At 40.0% G+C, this 13,835-nt stretch overlaps 1 protein-coding gene across 5 annotated transcripts in view; it reads right to left on the bottom strand.

The window, feature by feature from the left end:
- Positions 1-13,835, bottom strand: part of CEMIP2 (cell migration inducing hyaluronidase 2) — an 86,451-nt gene that overhangs the window by 16,100 nt on the left and 56,516 nt on the right. For all 5 annotated transcript variants that reach the window (XM_055350781.2, XM_019034044.4, XM_019034042.4 and 2 more), the window contains 4 exons: positions 12,565-12,742; positions 9,731-9,946; positions 5,070-5,278; positions 1,109-1,291 (listed from right to left, as the gene is read on the bottom strand). In XM_055350781.2, the coding sequence (XP_055206756.2) occupies positions 1,109-1,291; positions 5,070-5,278; positions 9,731-9,946; positions 12,565-12,742 (786 nt within the window). The remainder of the gene's footprint in view (positions 1-1,108; positions 1,292-5,069; positions 5,279-9,730; positions 9,947-12,564; positions 12,743-13,835) is intronic.

Raw genomic sequence — 13,835 nt, forward strand, 5'->3', positions numbered from 1 at the left:
AGCTGATAACACTGGCTGGTGGAGGACTGGGAGGGCAAATGAGTTGCATCTTATTTAAAGGCTAACCAGGCACTTAACAACTGAGCCCCGACTTCATTCCCCAAGTCAATCTCACCACCCTTCTCCCCACTCTGAACTTCTTGCCTTTCCCCAAACATGCAATGCCATGTTCTACCATGCCCCCATGCATTTGTGCACACTGTCTCTTCTGTGTAAGACATTTCACCCATTTCTTTTTCCATCTCCTCCTAAGTGTTTCTCAAGAATTAGCTCCAGGATCACCCTCTCAGGATGTCACTGGTTACTGTAGGCTGAACTTCTGAGGCAATCCAAAAGCCACATTGAATATAGAACCGAGAGCATTCAACCTTTCCTTCTCTAATGACTTGCTTTACATGCCCACATTCCTCAATGGACGGTGAGTTTGCAGAAGAAATGCATCTTCTTTCCATTGGTATCTTTATAGTGCATAGACAATGGCATATAGGAGGAATGTCTGCTTGAGGAGAGAGGCTGAAGGAACATGCTACCTGCTGGAAGAGTACAGGAGATGGAGCCTACCATAGCCCACAGGCTGAGAGACTGTAACTGGGTAAAAGCAGTCAAAACCAACAGGACCCCAGAAGAACAGGATTGGAATTAAAAAGTGGAAAGATGCAGCCTAGAGAAAGTTGAAAGCAAATATTCCACAGTTACACAGTGATTTTCAAAAACTCAAGGTCAACTTGAAAGATAGCCTAAGTCATGAAGAGAAAAATGAGCTTTCACTGAAATATGAACTATATCACATGTAAATAAACATATGAAGAACATTATTATGGGAAAAAATTATTGTAATTTCCAACTGGGCCTACTGGTTCTTCATCGACAAGGGATAATTTCTTTCTCTAAATTGCCTCAATACGTATACAGCAAACATCTTCACTCGATCCCTACTGCCAACTATAATTACGAGCCATTCTAGTTCCCCTCTAAACCTCTGATAGAGATGTGCAGAGAATTACCCACATCAGCTGCTTCACTAAACAGCCACGATGCTGAAGAACTAGCAATTTCACCATTAAAGAAAAATAGGAATAATTCTCATTCCCTGGTTTCACTGAATTACCCCGTGCTGGAGTCAAAATAGAATTTCCTCTCGGATTGCTTTCTTTGCAGTTCTTCCAGTGAATGCACAGGCTCATATTCTTCAATTTTGGATAATGAGCCATTCTGCCGCTGCAAATAGCCAAAGGTAACTTGAAAACTTGTGTTTGATGGATAGCAAAGGCCAACTCGAATCCAGTCATTCCTTTAAAGGAGAAACATAAAAAAATTAGTTTACACTTCAGCCATTATCTGTTAAGTACTATAGCGTATGCAGATAACTGTCCTTCATGCGCCACTTCTTCCACTTCCTGCCCATAGTTTTCTCCTCCTTAAATTTCTTCTGTGTGTTGGGCCACTGACAGTGGAAGTTCTGAACCACAGCATACTAACAAATCACCCACCTTCATCTGTTGCTCAAATTTCTCATATCAATAGATATACAGCAAAAATATGAACCTTTAAAATTTTTTGTTTTTGTTTTGTTGTTGTTGTTGCTGTTTTTGAGATGGAGTCTTGCTCTTTCACTCAGGCTGGAGTGCAGTGGCGCGATCTCAGCTCACTGTGACCTCCACCTCCCAGGTTCAGGCAATTGTCCTGCCTCAGCCTCTCGAGTAGCTGGGATTACAGGGGCACAACACCATGCACGGCTAATTTTTGTACTTTTAGTAGAGACAGGGTTTCACCATGTTGGCCGGGCCGGTCTCGAACTCCTGACCTCAAGTGATCCACCCACCTCAGCCTCCCAGAGTGCTGGGATTACAGGCGTGAGCCACCGTGTCCAGCCCTAAAAATTCTTAGTTTTAACAGGATTTCAAAGAACATTAAAAAGTTGGATAAAACAGACTTAGACACTCTAAAAAGATAAGAAAATTAAGTGAGATGGTTGGGTATAGGTGTACAAGGAAGCACTAATATATGGAGAGTGGAACTGTACACTGGCAAAAAGCATTCTAAAGAATTTTTTTGTTTATAATTTTACCTTTTATAAATGTATTAGGATGAGTTCCTAGTGGGAAAATTGCTGTATGTAAAGGTATATGCCTTTTTAAAGCTTTTGATTCATATCACTAAATGGCCCTAGGATTTTCTTAGTGTCCTTAAATATAAAATTAATCCTTTTTAAAAATTAAAAACATTTCCACTTTTTATCATTTTCTCTCTTTTTTGACCTTTTTATTATAGTAAATATACCTAGGATAAAATTTACCATTTTAATAATTTTTAGCCATATGGTTCAGTGGCAATAAGTACATTCTCAATGTTGTTCAATCATCATCACTATTGCCCAAACTTTTTTGTCATTCTAAAAAATGTTTAAATAATATGTAAGAAGGCCTTAAAATTCTTCACATAGCCAGGCGGAGTGGCTCATGCTTATAATCCTAGCACTTTGGGAGGCTGAGGTAGGTGGATTACTTGAGTGCATGAGTTCAAGACCAGCCCGGGCAACATGGCAAAACTCCATCTGTATAAAAAGTACAAAAATTAGCTGGGTGTGGTGGCATACGCCTGTAGTCCCAGCTACCTGGGAGGCTTAGGTAGGAGGGTCAACTTAACCCAGGAGGCGGAGGTTGCAGTGAGCCAAGATTGCACCACCGCATTCTAGCCTGGGCAATAGAGCAAGATGTTGTCTCAAGGAAAAAAAAAATATATATATATATTGTTCACCTAGGTTTTCAAGTGAAAAAAAATAATCCCACTAAAGAATAATTAGAAAATGCAGACAAAAGATAGAAAAGATGTTCTATGAATTATTGTCTATAATAGCAAAATGCAGGGTGGGGGGGCGCGCAGGAGAAACAACCTAAATGTTCATGGGGTAAGGGGGGTAGTTAAAAAAATTATGGCACATCCACAGACACAAAGCAACTTGAGGTTAGAAAGAGGGGAATATACTATATATGTTTACAATGCCTCGCTTTGGTTAGGAGAACTATAGATTATTTCCATTTTCTTTATGTTTTTCTATATTTTCCTTATTTTGTTTAATGAATAAGTACTGCTTTCATAACTTCTAAAAGTGTTATTTTCAGAAAAGGCATTATGACAAAATCTATGACTTCCCTATAATTATCTTAAATTGAGGGGTAAAAAATTGTCCATCTCTTCCTTTTGCCTCTGACCATCATGTAATTTTTATAAACTTTCAGCTAATTAAACAAGTATGACTGAATTTCACGCCCATGTGGATTTTTGAAACTTCTAGGCTCAGCATTTTTTTTCCACTTTAAAATGTCTTTACTTGCTCAGTATCTGATGGAAAGGTATGCACGGTACTTTACAAAACGCTGCATATCATTTTATTGTCATACCTCACCTCCAATTCATAATTCTGCCCAATATAACTTATAGAATACTGATCACCCTTTGACATTTCTCCATCCTCTCTGACAATTGTTTGTTTCTTTCATTGACTTCTCTGCAACTCACTGATGATATCAGATTGGGCTTTCAGAAATCTCACTCTGGCCACAATATGGACTAAGGATTGGAGGTGGGGAGACTGAAGTGGGGACTGCTCCACGGAGCCAGGCAAGAGATGATGAGGGCTTGACTTAGCCACAAACACTGTGGGTAGAAAGAAGTGGACAGATTTAGATGACTTTAGGAGCTGGAACCAACAGGGTGCAGTTACGGATAAGATGGAGTGATGAGCGAAAAGGAAGAGACAAGAATGAGTACTGGCCTTGGGGCTTGGTTGACTGTGTGGGTGGGGCACAGAGGGCCGCAGCAAGGATTACAGGAAAACAGTAACAGTAATGGTAACGGTTCAGCTCAGAGCACATGCCAGAGCCCTAACAATCTCAGAACAAGGGCATGTGCCACGATGTTCATCATCCTTGGAAGTGACTTGCTTAAAGCTGAATTCCTATATGCTCTAGTCCTTCTATATTCATTTCAACTGCATGTTTTAAGAGTGTTCTGACAAGTCAGGGCTTGATGACGACTCAGGTGAACAAGCCATTTCAATTTTTCAGGTACATATCTCAGCAGTTTCATGGAGTCGCATGGGTTAATAGCCACATGTATCTAGATTGATAAGATACATGTGGTTAACCCCTCCCTTCCTAAATAGTCCCATCCCACCTTCCTTGTTTCACCTTCTGTCATTTCCCCTGATACACTCTATGTCCCCATCACACTGACTCCATCATTTCCCCCAGGAGAACTGGCCCTTTCCCAACACTGTGCTTTTATTAATATAACAAGACAGATTGCTTCATCAGAATCATTCCTCACTGCAGCCTGGCTCAACTCCCTTAGGCAGAATTATTTAATAGTTGCTCTATCATTTGTCCACTAAAAAATAGCTTTGGTTTATCTATTTACTTGAGTTTTTTCTACCTGTCTACTCTGAACTCCTAGAAGGCAAGTACTTCTCTCATTCACCTTTATGTCAACTTACACACAATAAACACTTGAATAAATCAATTATAAAAATAGCCCCTTGGATTGCCTGTGATATTAGAACAGACAACTGAGAAATCAAGAAGGGATAAAATAGTGCTTTCAGGCAGGGCTAGCAAATACCTGGCCTTCATGTCCCAACTCTTTCACTTCTTGCCCCTAGCAGGCATTACTAATCCATCCCACAACTTTCTTCTGCCAAGTCTAAACTCAGCCTCAAAAATCTTTTAATTTTTCAGGTAAGCAAATGCTCCACTGGAACAGCATAGAAAACTACTTCCCATCCCAGCTAGAGGGAATTAAAGCATTCAGCAGTATTAAAACCTATTGTTGAATGGCTTTATGTGCATAATAACTTGACCACAGAGAAAAAAAATGCTTTTGAAATGACAGGATTCAATTTGTATAATCTCTTAATTCCATCAACACAAAATATACAGCCTCCCCACAAGAGAAGCAAAGTACGTAAAACTGGCTTTCTTTGCTTGCTGCAAAGGAGACATAAGTTATTCTTTTTCTCCACTAAATTACTACTTGCTCAACTATTTGAAATAACAGTAACAGAAACATACTTGTTGAAGTTGACGAGGTATAGAAATGTAGTCCGTGGTGCCGGCCCATTCCAGTGGATGGTATATCCCTTCTCCAGCATGACGACAGGCTGGTACTGTGGAAAGGCAGCCTTCTGATTAATACCTCGGAGCACCATAGGGTGGGATGGATACTCATCTCGTGTAATGGTCATAGAAAGATTCTGAGTGCTCCATGTCTGTACATAGACCTTGAAAAAATAATCAAGAAGTAAAGGGAAGAGAATGAAAATTTAAACGCTAAAAAGACATTTTCAGCACAAAGTCAAGTGTCTCAACTTTGAAAAGGGAGATTCTGTGATCTGTGCCAGACTAAGTGAGCAGCAGCCAACTACATCCTAAGCCACTTATAGTGCAGCCTACTTAAACTAGAAATGGTAAAAACAGACCATGTGCTCTGCTAGCCAAGATCTTCATCATCGCTTCCACCACTACAGGCCAGCTTATTCATCAGAATATAAAACTTCTGTGGCTTATACAGCTTGTCAAAGAAATCTCTCAGTCTAAGGAACACACATACAAAAAAAATTAGTAAAATAATGTGAAAACTGATATCCTCTACTCAAATCTAAGAGACTTTCCTCTAAACCAAGAGATGAAAAACTTATATATCTTAGAGCTTTGGCTTTCAATTTTCCATGACCTACGTCAGCCCACAAAGCCATTTTTCACCCATTCAAAAAAAAAAAAAGTTATAAAGTACTGTGCAACAACTGAAAAAACATTAAACTGAGACAAATTTGAAAGTCCTGAATGTATTACAGTGGCATTAGAGCTACTTGCCATGCCAAAACAAAGCCATCCCCAAATGTATCCTACAAAGGAAAATTCTTAGAGCAAATCTCCTAAAACAAATCAGTATCTGTAACCAAATTCTCCAGAATATTAAAGCAGCAGCAGAATATTGACATTTAATCTACAATACTTCTGTATTTTTCCCTGTCATTTCTACAATCTTATCCATATTGACTCCTCAATTTTATGTCCTTTTTAACTACCTCAATTATTTAATACTCTACTGACACCGCTTAAAGATTTAAAATAGACAGGAAACATTTTTAAGACTATTGATTGTCTTCATTTAAATATATACTCAATATATAATATACATTAATTTAAACATACTTATGTTTAACATATATTTATATATATTTATGTATATGTGTATTTACATGTACATTTATATATGTGTATGTGTGTGTGTATATATATATGAGGCTGTACATACACTGCATATCTGTCCCCTGCCTTAGTAACCTTAACTCTCCCTATATCACCATCTTTCTCCCTGAGTACCTTTATCCCTCAGGTCATTAAAAAGCACATATTCGGCCAGGCACAGTGGCTCATGCCTGTAATCCCAGCACTTTGGGAGGCTGAGGCAGGCAGATCCCTGGTGGTCAGGAGTTCGACACCAGCCTGACCAATATGGTGAAACCCCGTCTCTACTAAAAATACAAAAATTAGCCAGGTGTGGTGGCGGGTGCCTGTAATCCCAGCTACTTGGGAGGCTGAGGCAGGAGAATTGCTTGAACCTGGGAGGTGGAGGTTGCAGTGAGCCAAGATAGCACTATTGCACTCCAGCCTGGGTGACAAAAACAAAACTCCATCTCAAAAAAAAAAAAAAAAAAAAAAAAAAAAGCACATATCCCACTAAAAAATATTTACAAATAGTTAAATAATGATCATGCTATCTTGAGATCCAATTGCTCCCATTTTTGGCATACTACATCATTTCTAAGTAACAACAAATGGCTGCAGAACTGGGCTTCTGGCCCAAATTTCAAATTCTCAGGAGTAAATTTCTGGTCCATAGTCCTATGATTCCCAGTGCCCCCTTAGGAGTATTAGACGATTTATTTCTTTCTTCATCTATAAACAGAATTACTACTCTGATTTGTAATATAGATCAGGTTAATATTCTCAAATACATTAGATATTCAAAGGACTGAATGCTTTACTGAGTGAATGTTGAATAAATGAAAAATATGTCACATTGGTAGTTGCAATGGTAATTTATAAAAGAGCTACCATAACCACATATTTATAGAAACATTTATGATCACTTAAAAAATATAGTTTTCATTAGTGTGTACCTGCCACTTTCAGACAGACAGATAGATATACGCACACATGCATGAATACTCATGGCTGGCAAGAACTTTAGCCAAAACTGTAGCTACAAAAAGGCTAAAAGCTTATTATTTATTTATTTATTATTATTATTATTTTTGAGACAGAGTTTCGCTCTTGTTGCCCAGGCTGGAGTGCAATGGCATGATCTCAGCTCACTGCAACCTCTGCCCCCGGGTTCAAGCGATTCTCCTGCCTCAGTCCCCTCGAGTAGCATGGATTACACGTGCCCACCACCACGCCTGGCTAATTTTTTCTATTTAGTAGAAATGAAGTTTCACCATGTTGGCCAGGCTGGGCTCGAACTCCAGACCACAGGTGATCTGCCCGCCTCAGCCTCCCAAAGTGCTGGGATTACAGGTGTGAGCCACCACGCCCGGCCTTAGTTTTTATTTTCTAGTTTTGTTTCAGTTCTAGAACTTCTATAGTTCCTAGGCATTGATGGATAAACTTAATTTGGGGAAGGCAATTCTGATTAAGAATAAGATAAATGGAAAAAATAAATCACATTATAAACCATGTTCCTTTCTTCTTTATTCTACTGTAGTTAATTCTCCATCCCTTCTGGGACTTAGGCAAGTATTACTTCTTTTTTAGTATTTTTTATTTTTGCTCATGGAAATGAGAAATCCCATAGCAATAAAGAAGCTAATACCCCCACTAAAATAAACCAGAAAGTCTCTCCCGTCTTTATTCCTCTTAAGCCCTTTGTTTAGTCTATAGATAAGGATCTAAACTTTTAAGTTTTAAAATTTAAAAATCACTTTCTTTAATTGTCGTAATTCAAAGTCAGAAGAACAAAGAAGAATTCTGATCCAAGAAGCTCCAATTATTGAAAGCTCAGGTGGTGGAAACAACATGTAATTCAGGGGGCTCAGAGAAGTGACAAGCGGGAGCCCGAAAACACACCTTTGACTGGCAAAGTGAGCAGAGCTCAGCAGAGGGGAAATAGCACAGCACAGATCCTCCCCAGGAAGAGCCCACGCTACGAAAAGAACATCTAGCAGCAAATCAAAGAAAGGGCCTTCTTTCCTGCCTTTAGGGCTATCACAGCCCAATTCTATGTGGAAAATCCCTTGCTCTTCCTCTAATTCTCGTCTCCATGTTCTGATCATCTATTTCCTTTATCTCCTCTGACAGTCTATTATTAAATCCTGGCCGGGCGCGGTGGCTCACGCCTGTAATCCCGGCATTTTGGGAGGCCAAGGTGGGCGGATCATGAGGTCAGGAGATCGAGACCATCCTGGCTAACACGGTGAACCCCGTCTCTATTAAAAATACAAAAAAACTAGCCGGGCATGGTGGCGGGCGCCTGTAGTCCAGCTGCTCAGAAGGCTGAGGAAGGAGAGTGGCGTGAACCCAGGAGGCGGAGCTTGCAGTGAGCCAAGATTGCGCCACTGCACTCCAGCCTGGGCGACAGAGCAAGACTCCATCTCAAAAAATAAATAAATAAATAAAAATTCCTACCCTTTAATTGTCTGCATGGGGCAGAGGGTGGGGGCAGGATCTGCTCCTTTCAAAATCCTGGGCAACTGGTACCTCCATTCTGCAATCTCTTCCATCCACCAAAATGTCACTATTAAAATCACCTTTGCAACTTACAGCTCTTCTCCTTAAATAATACTAAGAGCAGCCGGCATTGAACTATGTGCCAGGCCATATGCTAAATGCTTTACATATGTGCATGTACTCTATCTTCACAGCAGCCTCCTATGAGAGTAATTACTATTATCCCCATTGTGTACCGACATAGAGTAGTTAATTAACTTTTCCAATGCATACTTTAGAAAATAACAAAGCCAGAATTCAAACCCAGGCAGTCTAGCTCTAGAGTCTGTGCTCTTAACCATATATACTACGGTGCAAATTAGTTCATCCTCTTATACTAGGCATCAAGTTAATACACATTAATGCTTAATGTCTTCAAAGAGGTGTTTCTCAATGTATATCATCTCCTCCATATTTTCATAGACATTATATCATAATATAATTAGGAAATTTTCCTTGGATTCCTTTCTTGTCCACTCACTCCTAATCTCCAGCTCTGTCCCCGGGAACATCTCACTTTTCATGTGACCTACTGATATTTTGCCTCAAAAGTCAGATTCTTTCATTAAGTAGAGATTACTGACCCCAAAAGCAAAGGATAAAAATCCCTCTTAGAGGGCATAGCTGTAGTGTGGCAAGAAAACCTAAGAGTCAAGAAACATGGGTTCTTGCCCCAACTACGTTCCAACCACATTTAACCCAGGGTAAATCAGCTCTCCTCTCTGGGAGTCACTCTTTCACCTCTTAAACAGATCTGGAGTTGGGGAGTTTTAAGAAAAATTCCAGGAGTCCATGACTCCTAATGAATTGAAAGAAAGAAAAGAAAGGACAGGACAGGACAGGAAGATAGATCATACTTTGGAAAATGTCAATCACACTGAAAAGCTGAAGAGTACTTCTCACAGAAGCAGTGCTGGCAGGAGCTGGTAGGAACTTGAGCATTATACGTTTGCTAAGCCTACCTGTGCATAGGTCCCACTGCAGATCACTGCATTCCACTTAGACACATTTACACAGCTTGGATGGCGGATCAGGTAGTTGTCCATTCTTCCCACATAAGCATCCTTGTATCCTGTCACAGAGCCATCAATGTCGTGGAATATGGAGTTCTTATCACCATCCATCTCACAATCTTCAAACCAGGGACCAGGCTTTCCAAAAAAGACATTCAGAGAGACCTGACCACAGTGAAAAAGAAAGACATCACAAAGTGAGGGCTCCTGCTATCTCAGCGTCCCCTGCAATTACTCAACTGCAGGTCCATTGTGATTGCTTTAAGATTAGAGCAGTTCTGAGTTAGAGTTCATAGTTGTCAGCTATGGCACTCAAATCAGCCTGAGTTTTCTACTCAATTAATGACATGCTGGGGTTGGGGGGAATTTTCCAAAACCTTATGGTGTTTAATGGGCAAATGTTAAACTTCATCGTTATTTGTATTCTTCTTTTCCCACTTAAAAACTGTTACCTGTTCTCCAGACAAAACTCATTTGTGGGGAGAGAAAGCAGAAGAGTTGTGGGAAGGGAGACTATGCAGTCACATATATTTGTTAAAAATTATAAACTGTACATGTAAGATCTGTGCATTTCCCTATATGTAAATTATATCTCAATGACATAAAAAATCTATGATAAGTTATCTTCAGAGCTAGTTAATCATTTTATCTCCAAATGCTTCAGTTACTTGTTCATATGACTCCCCCCCACCAAAAAAATAAACAGATAAGTACAGGTCAAAACAGAAACACAATTTAAGTGTTGACTTAGTATGGCTGAGTTACTGATAAACTCACTAGAATCTGCTAAGAAGCTTATATTACTATCTCGCTCCTCAAGACAGACCAAACTCAGCTCAACAATTTTCACATCCAGTAGAGTTTACTTAAAGCCTTTATCAAACACATAATGTACAGCTGCAAAATGGGCTGCAGGTGACATGTTTTACAGTCTTTAGCTGCTTCTTATTAGCAGTAAATTATATAATACCAACGCTATTGAAGTCACGCAGATACCTCTCTTAAATGCTTTTATGCACTTTTTGCCCTGGTGTGTTTTTAAATCAACAGAACATCTAAATGATAAGCAACTCAATGGAAAACTGTGACGTCTAGGACAAGTAGCGGCAAGTTCTTGGTTCCACACTTCTCTTTTCCTACGTGGTTAAATCTGAGAAAAGCTTAGAGCATATTTTCCACCCTTTTAAGTAAAGCAAATTTTGCAAACTGCTCCTTTTATAAGCTTCAGAGCATCCCCACCATAGAAAACTCCAGACTGGATGAACTGCTGGACTTAAACAATATGGACTGTATTATGCTGTTATAGCTTTAGGACAACAAATGCAGTATCTAACAAACTGCTTTTCAGTATGCCTATGCCAGTGATCACTAAACAGGATACATGGAGAACTACGGGGAGGTCCACATGGGCAGTAAGGAAACAGCAAGTCTCCATACTGGACAGGGGATCCTAGACTCATCCTGCTGATGTATGTGGGTGCCATCTACCAGCCTAGTCCGACCCATCCCCTGGAGTCACATGGCCTAAAAAAGAACCAGCCAACCAAGCTGACACTCCAATTTGTACTTGTGCCTCTGATCCACGCCCAAGCTGTTGTAGAAAACCAGACATAGACTTTGATAAACCTATCAAGCTCTATTTTAAATTGGGCAACTATAAAGTTTGTGGGTGGATGTGAATGAAAGAATGATGACTTATTTCCCAGGTGTGGCTGCCTGTGGGAACAGGCAGCTAGATGTCCTGAGACTTCTCTGTCTTGTGCCATTGCCATCATGGAACTGGCAAGATGATGAAAGCCTGGGGGCATGTAATCAGATCGTCCTGTGTGTTATGGGTACAGGTAATACTGGTGAAATTGGTAAGAAAATGATTCCTGTGGGCTACTGTACTGTAAATGGTAATTTTTACAGTCTATCTGCAATCTTCATAAAAACCTTCCAACAGTTTATATCAGAAATAACCCAATTTCAGCCAGGTGCAGTGGCTCACACCTATACTCCCAATACTTTGGGAGGCCAAGCTGAGAGGACCATTTGAGGCCAGGAGTTAAAGACCAGCCCAGGCTAATGAGGCCCTTTCTCTATAATAAAAAAAAAAAAAAAAAAAAAAAAAATGTTAAGTAGCCAGATGTGGTGGCATACGATTGTAGACCCAGCTACTTAGGTGGCTGAGGTGGGAGGATGGCTTGAGCCATCTATCCAATTGAGGTTGAAGCTGCAGTGAGCCATGACTTTGCCACCGTTCACATCACTGCACTACAGCCTGGGTGACAGGCTAAGACCTTGCCTCAAAGAAAAGAAAAAAAAAAAAGAAAAAAGAAATAACCTAATTTGTATCACACTGCCACAGTATTCTGCTTTATTCACAACCTCTTATTCTCTAGTCCCCCAGAAGAATAGCCCTCAGACAAGTAAAATAGCAGGAAGGATCCAAATCTCTTAGTGGAAATGGGCTACCCAACCAGCGTATTTCACTGAATTTTCCAAAATCATATGTCCTCTTGTTCCTATGAAACTCTACAACCTCTGTATCATCACTTGAAGTCATTTTCCCTATCAAGGTACGACTTGAATGTCAAACATACCCAAAGTCACACGGGACTTCTGTTCTCCCCTTGAACTCAATGGGAGAGAGTGCATGGAATTAGGAGCTGGCTCTGTGTGTATTTCTCCTCCCACTCATACAGACTCGGTGCAAATCCTTTGCGTTTTTGTCTTTGGGAATGTGCTATCCCTCCTTTTTTCACCATAGTCACTACGTAAGAACTACAGAACATACTTACATGTGGACCAAACTTCACGAGGGAGATATTATTCCTGGGGGTTATCTGCCAGGAATTCTTCATGAGGAAGCCAATTGCACTGCTGTACCTATCTGGAGTTGGCACATATTTTTTGAAAGTGCTCCTTGTGAGATGAATGGGCCCATCATAAATCTGAAAGCCTCTAATTGGGAATGTCCTGTGGAAATACAAGATTTTGTTTAATGCATATGGGCTGTCCCCTTAGCAGCACTTCACTTACTTGTTTTATGAAGACAGCTAAATATCCGGTATGAAATAAGCAAAATTCTAGGATACAGTAGGAACCAAAACAAGATACCTGATTGAATGAAACATATGCTGTAGTGGGAAAGACAAACAGAAAAACAAAGGATCATTTCAGAAAATAAGTGCTATAGAGACCATAAGACACAACATTATAATAGATTGGGTGGGGAGAAAGATGCTATTTTAGACAGAATGGAGGCCTCTCTGAAGAGGTGACTTTGTCTTCCTAGAATCAACTCAGTTAAGATCTTTTATTTGGAACCTCAGGTACTTTGGTCTTCGTTTCCAAATCTCCAGCCATGAGAACAAAAGACAAGTCTGTGCTTAGGCAGAGAACCACCTCTCAAGCCACTAAATGATGGTACAAAGGTGAAATGATACATTTAAAAGTGTGAAAACATGAGCCCTCAAGGTTTACCATGTCAACAGGGTTAGCTAGACTGAGAATTTTGTTTTATTCATTTTCCCCCTTTCTGTTCAAACACAAACTCCTTAGCCTACTAATCATAAATCAATAACTGTAATTAATGTATAGGAACTGGTAATATTCTGAACTCCTTAAGTTCCTCTCCTATTAATTCTTTAATTGCATGGCAGAGGATCTCCATAGCAACTAATTATTCTACAACTAGGCAATGTTTTACAGCAAAAGCATATATGCTAGCAAGAAAACCAAATAGCCTAGTTTAAAAACCTTCGCATCATGATGTATTTAATATTTCTAAGTATACATCTCAACATGGTTCTCCCCTGTAGAAAAAGTTGTGATATGGTCTGGCTCTGTGTCCCCACCCAAATCACATCTTGTAGCTCCCATAATTCCCACGTGTTGTGGGAGGGACCCAGTGGGAGATGACTGAATCGGGGGCGGGTCTTCTCCGTGCTGTTCTCATGACAGTGAATGGGTCTCACGAGATCTGATGGTTTTATAAAACAGGAGTTTCCCTGTTTTAAAAAGAGAGCACAAGCTCTCTTTTTGCCTGCTGCCATCCAGCTAAGATGTG

This window comes from Gorilla gorilla, chromosome 13 (assembly GCF_029281585.2).
Source record: "Gorilla gorilla gorilla isolate KB3781 chromosome 13, NHGRI_mGorGor1-v2.1_pri, whole genome shotgun sequence".
Classification (NCBI taxonomy): Eukaryota; Metazoa; Chordata; class Mammalia; order Primates; family Hominidae; genus Gorilla; species Gorilla gorilla.